The sequence below is a fragment of the Crassostrea angulata genome, chromosome 1 (genome assembly GCF_025612915.1).
Source record: "Crassostrea angulata isolate pt1a10 chromosome 1, ASM2561291v2, whole genome shotgun sequence".
NCBI lineage: Eukaryota > Metazoa > Mollusca > Bivalvia > Ostreida > Ostreidae > Magallana > Magallana angulata.
In genome coordinates, this window is record NC_069111.1 from 20215211 (window position 1) to 20230769 (window position 15559).

Sequence of the window (15559 nt, forward strand, 5' to 3'; positions counted from 1 at the left end):
CAACTGTTATCCTCCCAAACAGGCACTATTTATTTTGTTATACTGAATGTCTTTTTTAAAATTTTAAAGAAAATTTTACTGCTTTTATATAGGAATAACGTGAATTCTACAGCGAACCGTACGCGCATAACTTTCGCGCATGTAACATTTTTTAATGTTACCCGTTGCCAAGTGCGTTGCTAACGCTGAGGGTAATAGTAAATATTATTAACTGCGTCTTAACCAATCAGATTTCAGTATTTAACATGAAAGTATAACAAAACAAAATTGTTACCTGAAGAAAAGGTAGAAGTAATAGAAAAACCGTTTCACCTTGCAGTTGCTATTTCAATGTGTAAGTAATGAAGATATTTTATGAATGAAAAATGCAACAGATTGTTTATAATTTTAAACTTTTTTCCCTCTGAGAGAGAGAGAGAGAGAGAGTCGTCTTAATCTCGTGCTCAATGAGTGTAAAGTTTACGAGTGCAAGATTGACGTTTGGCGGATGCATGCCTCCAAATATCAATACTGGGTAAAAATAACAAATTCTTCCCATTCAGTTACAAGCTGTTCTAGATTTGTGATGTATTAAAACGTGTTTTGTGTAGCTTTTTTAAAATTTCACTGCAAGGGCGGGTCTGCGGAAAAAACGCGTAGAATTTCAGAGCGTGGAGATATATTACTCATGGATTGAGATAAAATGCCTCGTCAAGTAAAGAAATCTCTTTTTTAGGTCGAAACGTGGGGTTGATTGCGCCGTTGGTCTTCTATAGCGTTATTCCTGTGGATGAGAGAGAGAGAGAGAGAGAGAAAGAGAGAGATGTGCAAAAGAGCAAACATTATTTTTAGACCGTACTATAATAATCTTCGTGTCTAAGACTTGGACTTTGACAGCCACAGAGGAAGCACAATTACTGACATTGTAGAGCTAGCAATACGTGACAGTCGAATTGATTTCCCATACTAGGTCATTCTTCGTCGTAAAAGATTGAGATGACGCTCAAGTGACTCTTGAACCATTTCCATAGACTCTATATTGAAGACAGTGTTTCCTCTTTCTATAGACATAATAGGATATACAGGAAATCTCGTGTCAATCCTGCATAATTTCAAATCATGAAAATAATGCAAATATAATAAAATCTAATTATAAATTATAGATAGATAGATAGATAGATAGATAGATAGATAGATAGATAGATAGATAGATAGATAGATAGATAGATAGATAGATAGATAGATAGATAGATAGATAGATAATTAGATAGATAGATAGATAGATAGATAGATAGATAGATAGATAGATAGATAGATAGATAGATAGATAGATAGATAGAATTCAGATCAAATGAAGAATAATAATTTTGAATGAAAGTTTTATAAATAAAATTTTGAATATTCAGTATTCTTAGCGAAGATTGGTGGAAGAGACAGGGGGTTCGGAACTCTAAAGTTTATAATTTAAAAACAAATTTTATTTGAAAAAAAATGCCAGAAAGGACAGAAGGACTGCATGGCTTACATTTTCGCGATTTTATATCAAACTTATCAACGATTTAATTTTTATTTTCATTTCAATCTTTATTTTTCTATTAACTTCTGAAAAAGTAAACCAACAGCAATAAGATTGAAAATTATTTTTCACCACACCCCGCCCAATAGGATCGATTTCCCACGGAACTCCCGGGGACAGTGTGATTACATTTCACGGGAACAATGAATTGAGGTACTTCATATATAGTGCGCTACCATTTGAGCTGGGTCAGCGTTATGTTACGAAGTTTTTTAAATCAAAATTTGTTGTTGTAGTTTCAAAGCCAATACATGTACCTTTCAAGTTAGCTAAATCCATAAACGATATTATCAAATATTAACACAGTGGGTTTTATTTTTATCGTTAGGTTTTATTCTGTTTGTTCTTTTTTTCACCTGTCCGAGTCGAACCCTCATCATATGCTTTTTAAAAATGTTGCAATCGTAAAATCTCGGGCCATTCCGCCTGAGCTCGGGATTCCTCTAGTCAGAGAGGCCTATTTGAATGGACACGTAAAAAATCAACAGTTTCAGTGAAAGTAAGTGATGAACAATGTTCGTCAAATACATTGAAACTAATATATACCGGCTATATAAACACGAACAGTAGTTCTACTCCTTTTATCTTGGTTCAAGTCTGTGACATAAAAAAAAACTTGATCCTGATTACGTTGCAGGCTAGCCAACAAGTCGCGTTCGATAGAGTGAGCACAGCTTGTTTGTCTGTCTGTTCCATTAAGCTTTCCATTCAGCTCTGCTCGTCACTGTGTTGTAACCTTATGTCTTTGTAAACACATGTGGGGTGGAGTTGCCTGGGATATGAGGCGAGATGAAGTTATTCTGTTATCAAACGCATGCATAACAACATCGATTTTGAATGCAATGTATTGACGTTGACTGCATTTGTTTCAAGTTGGTGAGCACCTTTATAGTATACATGCATCTGACGACACGTTATATCCGGAGCGAAATGACGCCATGCATATGCCGCAAGTTTCCTTTCACGTGTACATCTAATTGTGCAGCGGATCGAGAGGACCAAGTCCTACAGTCAATCCTTGGCACGACTAATCTAAGGGGTGACCCCCCCCCCCAACACACACACACACACACACACACGAAACATTCCTGGATTCGCCAGGGCATGTAGCATGGTTTCATACAAGAACGTAGCATCGGGGGGGGGGGGGGGCTACTATATGCTAACGCAAAATCACTCAATCAACTAGTCTCAAAGAACATGGGTGAATGAGATGGTGCTAATGCCATTTTGGCTGAATACAATTTCAATGTTTACATGCTATCAAAGCAAGAATTGCAATTACAGGTATTGTCAGTAATACATGTATTTTCAAAACAGCAAAAAATGAAAATAGTTTGTATAGAGCTCGAACAAACAAAAATACGTCGAGTAACTTCAGTGTATTGATTCAAAAGATAATTTAAAAAGGGGAAAGAATAGGATTCCAGCGGCCAAATTTCTGCGTAACTATCGCCAAACATACAAGAGCATGTACTGGTTCACAAATTTAATTAAATTAATATTTTGCCTAATTACATCAAATAAAATCAATGACATTAAAGATGTATTCATTTATACTGACCATCATGGCTAATGATCGACCACAGCACTAAATAATGCATATGTAGAAAATGTCTGACGAATTAGTTATTCGTGATCCGATCAATATGAGTTAATAAGTGCAAAATAAGATCATAAATATTTGAAAAAAATGCAAAAAAATCAAGAAATACATGTTTCAACTAGTATACACTCATAAGTGTTTCTATACAGGTATACACTTTTCTGGGGGGGGGGGGGGGGTCGTTATACATCTTCTATTTGGATTATTGCTTTATGTTTTTACCGTTTTACACCTTTCTGCTTATTGCTTTATGTTTTATCAGTATACTCCCTTCTGTTGGATTATTGCTATATGTTTTACCGTTATACACATTTCTGTTAGATTATTGCTATAAGTTTTACCGTTATACACATTTCTGTCAGATTATTGCTATATGTTTTACCGTCATACACCTTTTTGTCGGTTATTACTATGTTTTTACCGTTATACACCTTTCTGTTGGATAATTGCTATATGTTTTACCGTCATACACCTTTCTGTCGGTTATTGCTATGTTTTTACCGTTATACACCCTTCTGTTAGATTATTGCTATATGTTTTACCGGTATACACCTTTCTGTCGATTATTGCAATATGTTTTTACAGTTATACATCCTAATGTTGGATTTTTGCTGTATGTTTTTACCGCTATACATCTTAATGTTAGATTATTGCTATATGTTTTACCCGTTTACACCTTTCTGTCGATTATTGCAATATGTTTTTACCGTTATACATATTAATGTTGGATTTTTGCTGTATGTTTTTACCGTTATACATCTGAATGTTAGATTATTGCTATATGTTTTACCGGTATACACCTTTCTGTCGGTTATTGCTGATTTAACCGTTGTACACCTATCTGTTGGATTATTACTATATGTTTTAACGGTATACACCTTTCTGTCGGTTATTGCTATATATTTTTTTCGTTATGCACCTTCCTTTTGGATTGTTGCTATATGTTTTACCGGTATACACCTTTCTGTCGGTTATTGCTTTATTTTTTTTCGTTATACACCTTCCTTTTGGACTATTGCTATATATTTTACCGGTTTACGCTTTTCTGTTTGGTTATTGTTACACGTGTGTACCGGTACATTCCCTCCTGTTTAGTTATAGCTTCAAGTTTTTATATATAATATTAGTATACTCCTTTATGTTGGATTATTGTTAAACGTTTATACCTGTTTACATCTTTCTGCTGGGTTATTACTATATGTTTGAATCAATATACACCTTTCAGTTGGGTTTTTCTAAATGTTTATACTCCTTCCTCATCAGTTTTTGCTATATCTTTCTAACAGTATACTCCTCTTTGTTAAGTTAATACTAAATGATCCAACCGATATACTCTTTTCCTTTATGGAATAATTGCTAAATGTTTCTAAATCGTATGGTGGCATATCTCTTCCCCATCGTGTGCAAGTTATTTCTCTATAAAATATGTCGACATGCAAGGTAAATATGTTGACATGCAAGATAATTATGTCAACATGCATCATAACTATGTTGACATGCAAGAAAATTGCAATCAGATATGAATTATACAAAATCTCAAATATCGCCCTCCTGTGACATCCAAGATCCTAGATGCTACCTTTTTATATCGACATGCAACTTATTTATGTTAACATGCAAGATAAATATGCTGACATGCAACTTATTATGTCAACATGCAACTTATTTATGTCAACATGCAACATACTTATGTTCGCATGCGAGATAAATATGTCGACATGCAACTTATACGAGTAAGTTGTATGTCAATATAACTAAGTTGCATGTCGACATAAATATGCATGTCAACATGTTTATCTTGCATGTTCACATAACTAAGTTGTATATCGACATAAATAAGTTGCATGTCGACATAAAGAAGTTGCATGTTAACATAAATAAGTTGCATGTTGACATCATTAGGTAGCGTATCTAGCATCTTGGATGTCACATGTTGGCGATATTTGAGATTATTTTAATAACTCTTATTTGATTGCACTTTTCTTGCATGGCAACATAGTTATGTTGCATGTTGACATAACTATCTTGCATGTCAACATCTTTATCTTGCATGTCAACATAATTAATAGCAAAATAACTTGCACATAAGGGGCAGAGATATTCCACCGTAAAATTGTTTTGTTGTGCTGATTATTTCTAGCTGTTTAATTTTGGAATATTGCTAAATAATTTTTCTCAGTATAATTTCAATGTTCTTACAAGGATTTTGAAAATACAAAAATATTTTATTATTGGATAGCATGTAAACGTGTTTACATTTATTTTAAATGGGGTATACTCTACTGATGATGTATTTTGTATATACCATATGATAGTGTATTCATATGCTAGAATTTCGTTAATTGGTAAAATACACCCTTTTTGCGTTGGAATTTCTCAATGCAAGCTGTTTTTGAGGATTTATGAAAAGGATTTAAAAATAAATTATCTCCCAAGTTGCGTTTGATACTTAACTTATCACCCTCACAGTCAAATGAAAGCAAGGACCTCTGAGAACATTGAAATACATATTTACAGTTTTAATAATCTTTGAAAAATCAATTTATAGGAATTTTATTTCTTTACTTGAAAGGTTAAAGATAAGATTAAGATGGAATTTACATCAAAAACCAATTAAAATTGTCCAGATTGTTACTGAAGAAATGCAGGATTCTTTGATTCTTTTCAACGAATAATTCATAACCAGTATGAAGTAAGTATATGCAATAACATGTATCTGCCTTTTATAAAGCACATTTTCAGCTTCTCAAACTGAACCTTCATATAACACTATTTAAATCCATGCTCATTGACACTGCAAAGATCACATTGGATTTATAATTGCTAATTTAATTGATTTAAGGGGCAAACATGGGAGAGAAGAGCTAAACAAAGTAATGAGGTAACATAAAGTAAAAAATAAGTAGCTTCAAATTAGTAATAGGAAGGATGTACAGAGGTCATTGTTGACCGGTTTCTCAAATGAATAGAGGCTGATTGATTACTGAAAATGTATATCCATACCCCCGCTTCGTTGATTTTCCTGTATAATAGATTTTTTTGGGGTATTATATTTGGTAATGCTAATTTTTTTGTTATTTGAGCCAGTGGTTTTTTGTTGAATTTATGGAATACGAGGCAAAACGATTGTATTTTGTGTCCATCAACATGAACAGGTTCCAGTAAATACAATGTAATTATATCAAACAGATACAAGCTTTCATAGGATTGTCTTTTTATTCTAATGTTTGGTAAAAAAAAAAAAACTTTCTTTTTTATTCAAGATTTTAATTAAAATTAACGAATTTTCGCCTATATTTCTTGTTCAACGTTAGTTTTGATATGTAATGAATGACGTTGATGTCAAACAATGATACAATGATATCTAGTACTTTTACACTGTAATCTGTGTAGATTGATGATTTCAAAATCAATGTACTAAAAATTTATAAAAGGCGAGATAACTCTGATTTTGAGGATCACCATTGAACATCAGGAGTTTTAGATTTATTAAGAAAACCTTTGAAGCAACGAATGCTACAGAGTTGCCAAAGGAGTTTAAATGGGTGGCACAAAGAGAGCCATGAATGCTGCACAATATCAAATAATATTTTTATAACTTTTTAAAAAGAAACTATCTTCTCAAAATTTCATAGCTCTAATGTCCAATATCTTGGCTCAATATTGTAATATAATAAAGTTCATTAGTTCATAATTGCACACACTATATTGAAATTTAATGAATACTGATTTTAAGATAGAAATTTAATTCTTTAAGATTTTATATGATTTCATATGTATGTGTGAGTTAAAACATTGTTTTAAATCATTCTCAAAAATTAGGACAATATCTACAGAAGTTTGGGAGTTTTCAACATGATCTCCTTTAGCCACTGAATATCTGAAAAAGCAAGATTGTAAACAACCACATCAGAATGGCTGTATCATTTTATTGCAATATATAAGAGCATTTGTCATATATGTTTTCAAAAATTTCTCTATACGAGTTTATATTTGACATAATTTCTATATTTAGTACGAACTGTATGAAAAACTAGAAACACCTTTTTCAATAAAGCTATACGGTGAAATTTGCATAAAATATCACAAATGCAATACACATGAAGTCATACCTTTGAATTGATTTTGAAAAAATATCTTGTTACTTTTTTTCATCTTAATCTATATATAACATTTATTGTATAAAACAACTAGTTTAAAAAGACCCAAACAGGAAGTTATTTTTCTGAGAATGCAAGTCCCAAGTGGTTTTGAAACGTGGTATAATTGTATATGTCCATCTGGAAGGAAGACTTCACTCATTCTCTGAAAATAAAACATTTTGCAAGATATCAAGCTTTAAAAAAAAATTGCGACGTAAAGTATTGCATTTTCAAAATAATTGTACACATGTTTAATGCTTAAAGAAGAGCTGCTTTGTATCTTTAAAAAAAAATTTTCTTCAGAAAGTATGTTTATAAAAGTATTTTAAAAATGGAAGGTTTTTTTTAGTTTCTTTCTACAAACACAACTTTTTTATTTTTTTTCACTAAATTCATTGCTACCGTATTATTATCTAAGGATATTTTTATCATTCTAGTAAGCTTAAGCTTAAATGACCAGTCCGCAAAACAGTAATAAAGCCATATTTTTGTAGCATATATAATCGTCCATAAAATTTTGAGTTCAAAAGTCATTCTTCTAGAAAAATGTGCGACTCGATCCTCTGTCATGTTGTAAATTTTGAATTCTATCCGATACTCAAAATCAGCTATCATATATCTGTAAAAAAAATAAGAGGTCTTCACGGAGAGGGAGACAACACAGCCGATAGTAAAATATAAAATGTTTCAAGTCTTCTATATACACAGACACATTTCATAGTACAGATATATATGAAGTACATATATTTTTGTCAATACATACCTCTCATCCACTGGCATGACTAGAGGCATGATCCTTGCTCTTCCTGACCTTAAAGGGGCATGTACATATAAGTCACGATATTGTTTACAATGCACATGCATTTCTAATGACCGATCAACCAAAATTTAAGTGCAGTCGTAGAGTTATAAGCAATAGACTGAGCTCACAATTCTTTGTTTTGTACATGTAAACAAGGCTCGTGTCATTTTTTTTTTTTGTTTACATTAATTAATTAATTTACATTACTCTGGTTCAATATACCGATAAAGGTTCTTTTTAAGCTTATTTCTATCTGCTTATTCGTTTTGAACGTTTATAAACAGTTTCTATTCAAATTCATTTAATATTTCAAAGTCTAAACCTTGAATTTTGTTTTCAAAATTCAATATGTAAACAAAAACATGGCACACACTTTGTTTGCATAACAGAGAATTGTGAGTTCAACATCTCGCTTATAACTCGACGATTGACACTCGCATTTTGGTTGACTATTAGAAATGCCTTATTGAAGCATTGTAAACATTAGAAACGGAAAACAATTTTGACCAAATCGTGACCTTGCCCCTTTAAAGTCAGTTTGCCTGCTAAATGCACAATTGTGGAGAAAATATTTTCTTAAGAAAAAATGCCAGCTTTTACTAAAATAGCAACCTTTAACATCTGAATCGGTCGTAAATTTGATAATTCTGGTAGAAAATTCTTTCTCATCAAAATAAAGCGAACATTTTAATTGCTAGATGTGCAATAATATAAACGAAACTTTAAAGACTTCAAACGTCTTCGCCATATAACCGATAGCTCTGCCCTAACATACGAACCCATTTTTGAGAAATCAAGGATTTTACTAATTTTGTAGAAGTTCTATGCTGATCAAAACTAAACACTCGTCATGCCTGTCAGAAACAGTGGAAGAGAGTAAGTTTTTTTTGGGGGGGGGGGGGGCGGGGGGTATTCAGGGGGGATTCATATCTGAACAATTAAAGGCCAACCTTTGCATCAGAACCCTAACGATGTGGACATGAATTTCACAATCGTCAGTAAGGGATAGCACTTAGTCTGCTAGAAGCAAAAATTAAGATATGTTCAATGTATCACCAAAATTTTATTACTTTTTAAAAAAAAATCCACTTATTTCAATCTTTGTTCAGTTTTGTTTTAAAAAATACATTAAAAGAACAAAATTATTAAGTTGTAAATTAAAAAAACAACAACAAGAAATGACTAACGCAAAGTGTTCATGCAGTTATGACTGTTAAGAAACAAGCGGTCCACATGCCTTTCCGATCACCTGAGTACCATAACCAATTCACAGGGAATATCATCTGTGCATGTAATTAAGCTTCATAATAAAGTATAAACCTAAGCTCAAGGAATACAACATTTGAAATAAATATGATAATGACCCCCCTCTTACCTGAAATTTTGCCAAAACTAATCTTGAGCTGAAACTTTTGTTAAGATTTAAGAATGCATGGTTGAATATTGGAAAGATGCAACATTCTAATGATAGGATAATTTTCCAATAATTATTTTTACTGTCTGCTTTCATGTTTTCATTAGTAATGGCATTCAATTGCAGAATTATTAATCGTTTAATGACAATTCTGTTTGACTGATTTACCAGTTACTCATATCAAAATTCGCAGTTTTTGAAACGTTTTTATAATTTTTAATGATTTTTATAAATAACTCAGGAAGAACGATAGAATATTTTGTTTATGTGTTAATTAAAATATAATTTAAAAATTTAATCTCATGATAATTATTCAAAAAGGAACTACGAGCAAGCAGTCATGAAATAGTTTCCTTGACCACAGGTCGCAGTTTCGCAGTCAGTTCGACTTCTCAAAACAAAGTCTTCCCATGAAAAGTTATATATCTCCGGTTGAAATAATTATCCCTTTGGTACGAAAGCCGAGAAGGATCATTCGAGATTCGAGATTCGAAATACGAGATTCGAAATACGAGATTCGAGATTCGAAATTCGAGATTCAATATCTAAATTAACCAATCAAATCATGGATCTGAAACCTGTATCCTAGCAACATCAAACTGTTCTAAATAAAGATCATTCGTACATGCTCTTTCCTACAAATAAATGTCTTAATAGCTCTTATATAGTGGTTATAAAATGGTTAAATTAACATTGATGAATTAACCCCACACAGTATAAACCATTAAATTAGAAATAACACTGTTGGCTTTGCGAATCTAAGTGGTTTTGTTTGCCCTGTATGTATTTTCCCCCGAACAATTTTAACCCGAAGTGTATTCGCCCGTGTAAAAATCGGCTCGCGAAGAAAGATCTGTTTAATCTAAATGTTTTAGCTATGAAATGAAACTCAATGAAATAATCGACATGTCAAAATATAGGTTATGATAAAATTTTAAACCATAGAAGATAAAATGATTTACAACCTCAAAGACAAAAATCCAGATAAGAATAGTGTATTGTAGGGTATGGCAATGCCATTGTCGATATGAGAGAGAGAGAGAGAGAGAGAGAGAGAGAGAGAGAGAGAGAGACAGACAGACAGACAGACAGACAGACAGACAGACAGACAGACAGACACAGAGAGAGTTTTGTAGTGTCAAATTCGGTTTGATTTAGAATTTGAAATTGATTTGATTTGTTACAAGCATATATAGACAATAATTAAGCCTCTAAAACGAGAAAAGAGAGGAGGAAGTTAGGGTAGGGCAGACCAACTAGCAAGCTTTAATTTTAACGGTGTTAGCGCACCTGTGATTTACATCGACTCTCTCTCTCCTCTCTCTCTCTCTCTCTCTCTCTCTCTCTCTCTCTCTCTCTCTCTCTCTCTCTCTCATCCCCTAGCATTTCCTTTTCCGTGAGGGGGTTTTGGATATTTGTGATGTCTTACATTAGCTAGCGAAAATGATTAAAAAAACATGAAATTTTCTTTAAATTGTGTGCGGATGTTGTACGCCAATAATCTGTTTTCGGTATATACATTTCAAGAGGGGGGGGGGGGCTATATAGTCCTAATTAATTTGTCAATTGTCAGTTATTCTGTCCCCACTTTGTTTTCTCATCGTGTTCCAGGTTTTTTTTATTTGGCTCGGCAAATTAATATAAAACTTTCTGTGTAGCTCCATAACGATGCACTGTAGATAAATTATGAGTAGTTTTACTTTTGATAAACAGGTACATGTCCGTACTTGATTTTTAATTTGACTCTTATAATCGGTTTTAATATTCCAATAATTATAGGGTAGGAAAGAGAAGACGGGACTTTTTTACGCATATCCTACTGTACCATTCATTCAACACAGGTATTAGCACTCATCGAGTTCGACTTGCTTTCCTTTTCTTTCATCCACTGGATTTAAAGCTATTAATTTTTGAAAATATTTTGAATTTATGGCTTGATTATATATAAATTAGAGCTGCGCTGGTGCATATATTTACCCAAATGGACCAAAATATAACCAAATGAATCTAAAAATTTTGACAAAATTAGTTTTAAACGTACGACTCTTTTTCTATTCTAATCGGGTATGTCCTTTAGAAAAATCTTGAACCACTAACAGCCTTTTTGCACTGATTATTTGAGATAATTTTCCGCCATTTTTTATGCATTCCACACACCACTCACAGTTTCTTTATTTGGGGTTCTGTGTGTATGGCGACAAATTGGTAAATTTGCACCACTCATCCCTTGTAGCTTCATCCTGATTACATTTTATCTGGCTAAGTGTAATGTAGTAGTATATTAAATACACACATCTTTGTTTGCAGTGCTTATTTACATCTTTAGAGATTTACTTACCAAAAAAGTAAACATTTGTATGACTTATATGTTATTATTGTCAATTTTGGTGCGGTGGGGGTAGGGGGTAGGAAACTACAGAGAAACTTAACTTGGCTGTGAAACATGCTTTTATTCTTTCTTGTTGATATATCAATGAATGAATTATAACAAAATATATGTACAACAATTAATTTTGAAATATTCATGCACAATCAAATAAAAGGTTTTACTGTTCTCTGCACAAGAAATCGGCAATGTGAACAAATTGGTACCCTATCATCCCTACCTTTAATTGTAGAGAGTAGGTATCCTTCTATATTGAAAACAATTCCAAAAGTAAGACTCATAATAAGTTGTTTACTGAGGAAAAGGAAAAAAATTGTATTTATTAGTAATTCCGTATGATGTGATAATATCTCAATGATTTGTTTATAATCATAGTACTAGTGTATCACTGTATGCATACATAAAAACGATAAGTAATGCTTATATTTATTAGTGAAACAGGACAGATTATTTATATTTAGATTATTTAGATACATGTACTAATCTTCATGCGGAAATCTAGAAAGGAGGGGGTCAGGGGATCTGGACCCCCTCCTCGGGAAAATTGGAGCTTATTAAATTTACATAGTAAAATTCTCTAAAATCGGCCTAGGACCCCCTACAGAAAAAATTAGCTACGCTTATGAAGTTCTCTACCATAACCGCATTTTTACACAAAAGGGGTGAATAAACCCGGGTTTTAAACTATTACTGGTGGTGAAATACCTTAGGGTTCAAACGCATCAGGTGGAAATGCACCAGGGCAAACAAAATCACTTAGATCCGCGAAGCACACTGCATTATTACTAGTCTACTTAGATATTCTGTGTAAAAGTAAATGCAAATAATTATTTAGTTAGGTAGGGAGAAGTGAACATAGCATTTATTTGTATGTAAGAGCATGTACGTATGATTTTTATTTAGAACAGTTTGATGTCGCTAGGATACATATTTTCAGATCCTTGATTTGATTGGTTAATGTAGATATTGAATCTCGAATTTCGAATCTCGAATCTCGTATTTCGAATCTCGTATTTCGAATCTCGAATCTCGAATGATCCTTCTCGGCTTTCGTACTTTGGATAGTAGTAACAAGTATGTACCCGCTTTACAATTGCAATTTCTTTGTAATAAATTGACGTCGTGTCGTGTAAATGTATGTACTTGTACATATACAATAATGATAATAGTTACGGTGCTCAACAGGGATAATAGTATCATTCATTAATGATTTATAAAAAGCTGAACAGACAAGGCAGTGGCAAATTCATGCTGACTTTTAAAACAATCATTACAATATATGATAAATAACAACTACTGACCAATTTTCCTTCAATAGCTTAGCCCTGGGTCTTAACGGTCTCAAATTTAACTTAATTATATAAAAAGAAGTCTCGAAAGACCAAAAAAAAATTGTTAAGAAAAACAAGAGGCATACAGGCCTTAACGGTTACCGCAATACCATAGCCTTAGATTGGCATGTAGGAGTCTTTGCATTTTAAGCTTCATTTTGAAATCTTAACCATAATCTGAGACTCCTCTGTTACCCCACTCTTGATGTTAAAAAAAGTCATCCAAGGAAACGGGTGGGGTGGGGTGCAGTGGGTGTGGGTTCAAGAGAAGGAAAAGTTTTCAAGATGAAGTTAAAACTTTTACTAGTATTGGATGAGACAAAGCAATTACCCACAGTAAAAATACATATACATGTTCAATATAAGGCCCTATTTATCACACCCCCAATATCAAAAGTCTCAACTTCTGCCCCATGACCTGGGCAGTGAATTTCATAATTTATCGTCAGGACATTATGAACATAATAACAATGCATGACTTTACCTCCAAACACTGTGATAGTACAGAAGAATATACCGTATCAATAAACCAATACATTTTCACTATGTGGCAATATTGGTCCTGCCCTAGGACCTGAACCGCTGACCCAGGTATAGGTAGAGGACTCCGTGGACCATGCATATAATTTTTCACAAATATGTATGGGAGTAGAGAAGAAGATTTTTTAAGATTGAATATACCCATATTGTCCAATCTTTTTTACAACCAGGGGCCATGAATTTCACAATAGAGGGCTTCTTGGTAATCAGACTATAGAATTAGTTTTCCCCTACATGTGTTGAACAACTGGAACACTCCTCAAGAAGATGGTGCATGTTCCTTGGAACAACTGGAACACTCCTCAAGAAGATGGTGCATGTTCCTTGGAAGGCGTATCCCTAATAAAAAACAAAGTCAAACAATATACAATTATTGCTGTTTTTAGGTCAATGATTTAGCTACCCAAGAAAAACAATATTCACCGAGCTGGAGGCGAGGTGAATATTGTACTTCGAGGGTAGCTAAATCATCGTATTCAATTATATAAAAAAACCCAGCAATGGTTATTTTATTATATGATTCTGCGACGAATTGATACAGAGATATCAAATTGAGTGTTATCAAGCGAAGAGGAAATCAAATGTTAAATTGACCTTTTAGGTCACGTGCAGGTGAATATAATGTTCTGGGGTTTTTTAATAGTTGGTATTGAGCCAATTAGAGAGCTAGGAATTAATCAATTATATAATGATATACAATATTAGTGAGAATTTTATACAAAATTAAAGAAATGCTTAAAAAACATTTTTATTTTTAAAAAAAAATAGTTCTTAAGGTTAGATGGCACGGCAATTGGCTGAGTTTATTTTGATTTGTCAATTATAGATCATTAACATCTGGAATTATCACACACATACCCTTTCATTGATCATCTTTGTCCTCCTTTCTTTGTTACCTCTAGGGTGCTCTCCTTCTTCTCATTTTGGTTTAAAAATTTCGGTCTCCATTATTCGTATTCAAACAGTTGGTTTTATTGGTCTTAACTGCATTTTTTGCATCAAACTATGAACCTTTCTTAAACGATATCTCCCCGAGTTTTAATGATACTTAACAGAACACTTCATTTATGAGCTACACAGTTTTGAATTTCTGATTTATACTTACCAAGGCATCTTCTTTTGACTCAGATGACGAAGCTTTCATTTTCATTTCATTTCGAACGAACTCCTTATTTGTTAAATAGATTGCAAGTATCACGTTTAAGAATCACGTTTTAAGACTGTGTATAATTAACTACTTAATGTATTAACAAAAATAGGTGGGCTAAAAACACACACACTAATATCGTCCCACAACACACATACGTTTTCCAGAAAAAATGTATGACCTAGCATTTACACAAACGAACATGGACATTTAAAATAAAATATGCACGTACAATATATTGTAATACGATCATTTTGAGAATTAATCCATTTGTTGTACTCACCTGTAGTAATAATATCCGTCTCAATGGTGACGTTGATAAATTTCTGGTCGTAGTTGTGGTATATTTTTAATTTATAATCTCCCGTCAGAGAATATACGATGCCTGGGTCTGTACTAAGCCTGACATCAATCGTTAGATTGTTGTTAATAGGCCGAGAGAACTTCCAATACTCGTTACTTTCTATTTCCTTTTCGTTGCCTTGGTTGTCAGTAAACATCCATTTGTACTGCAGAGTGAGAGAGGGGTCAGTGTCAGCGACCACCACTAGGTTCAGTACGTCACCTGGCATAATCTTGTACCTACCTAGAGGGCGCTCTAGGATTGTTATTGGATCTATTAAAAATAATATATCA

General features: G+C 33.0%; 1 protein-coding gene across 1 annotated transcript in view; it reads right to left on the reverse strand.

Annotated features, from left to right (window-relative positions):
• Positions 1-14278: 14278 nt before the first annotated feature.
• The window catches only part of LOC128165051 (neurofascin-like), a 28570-nt gene continuing 27289 nt past the window's right edge, over positions 14279-15559 (reverse strand). The window contains exon 10 of the mRNA XM_052829251.1: positions 14279-15539. Within this exon, the coding sequence (XP_052685211.1) occupies positions 15112-15539 (428 nt within the window). The 3' untranslated portion in view covers positions 14279-15111. The remainder of the gene's footprint in view (positions 15540-15559) is intronic.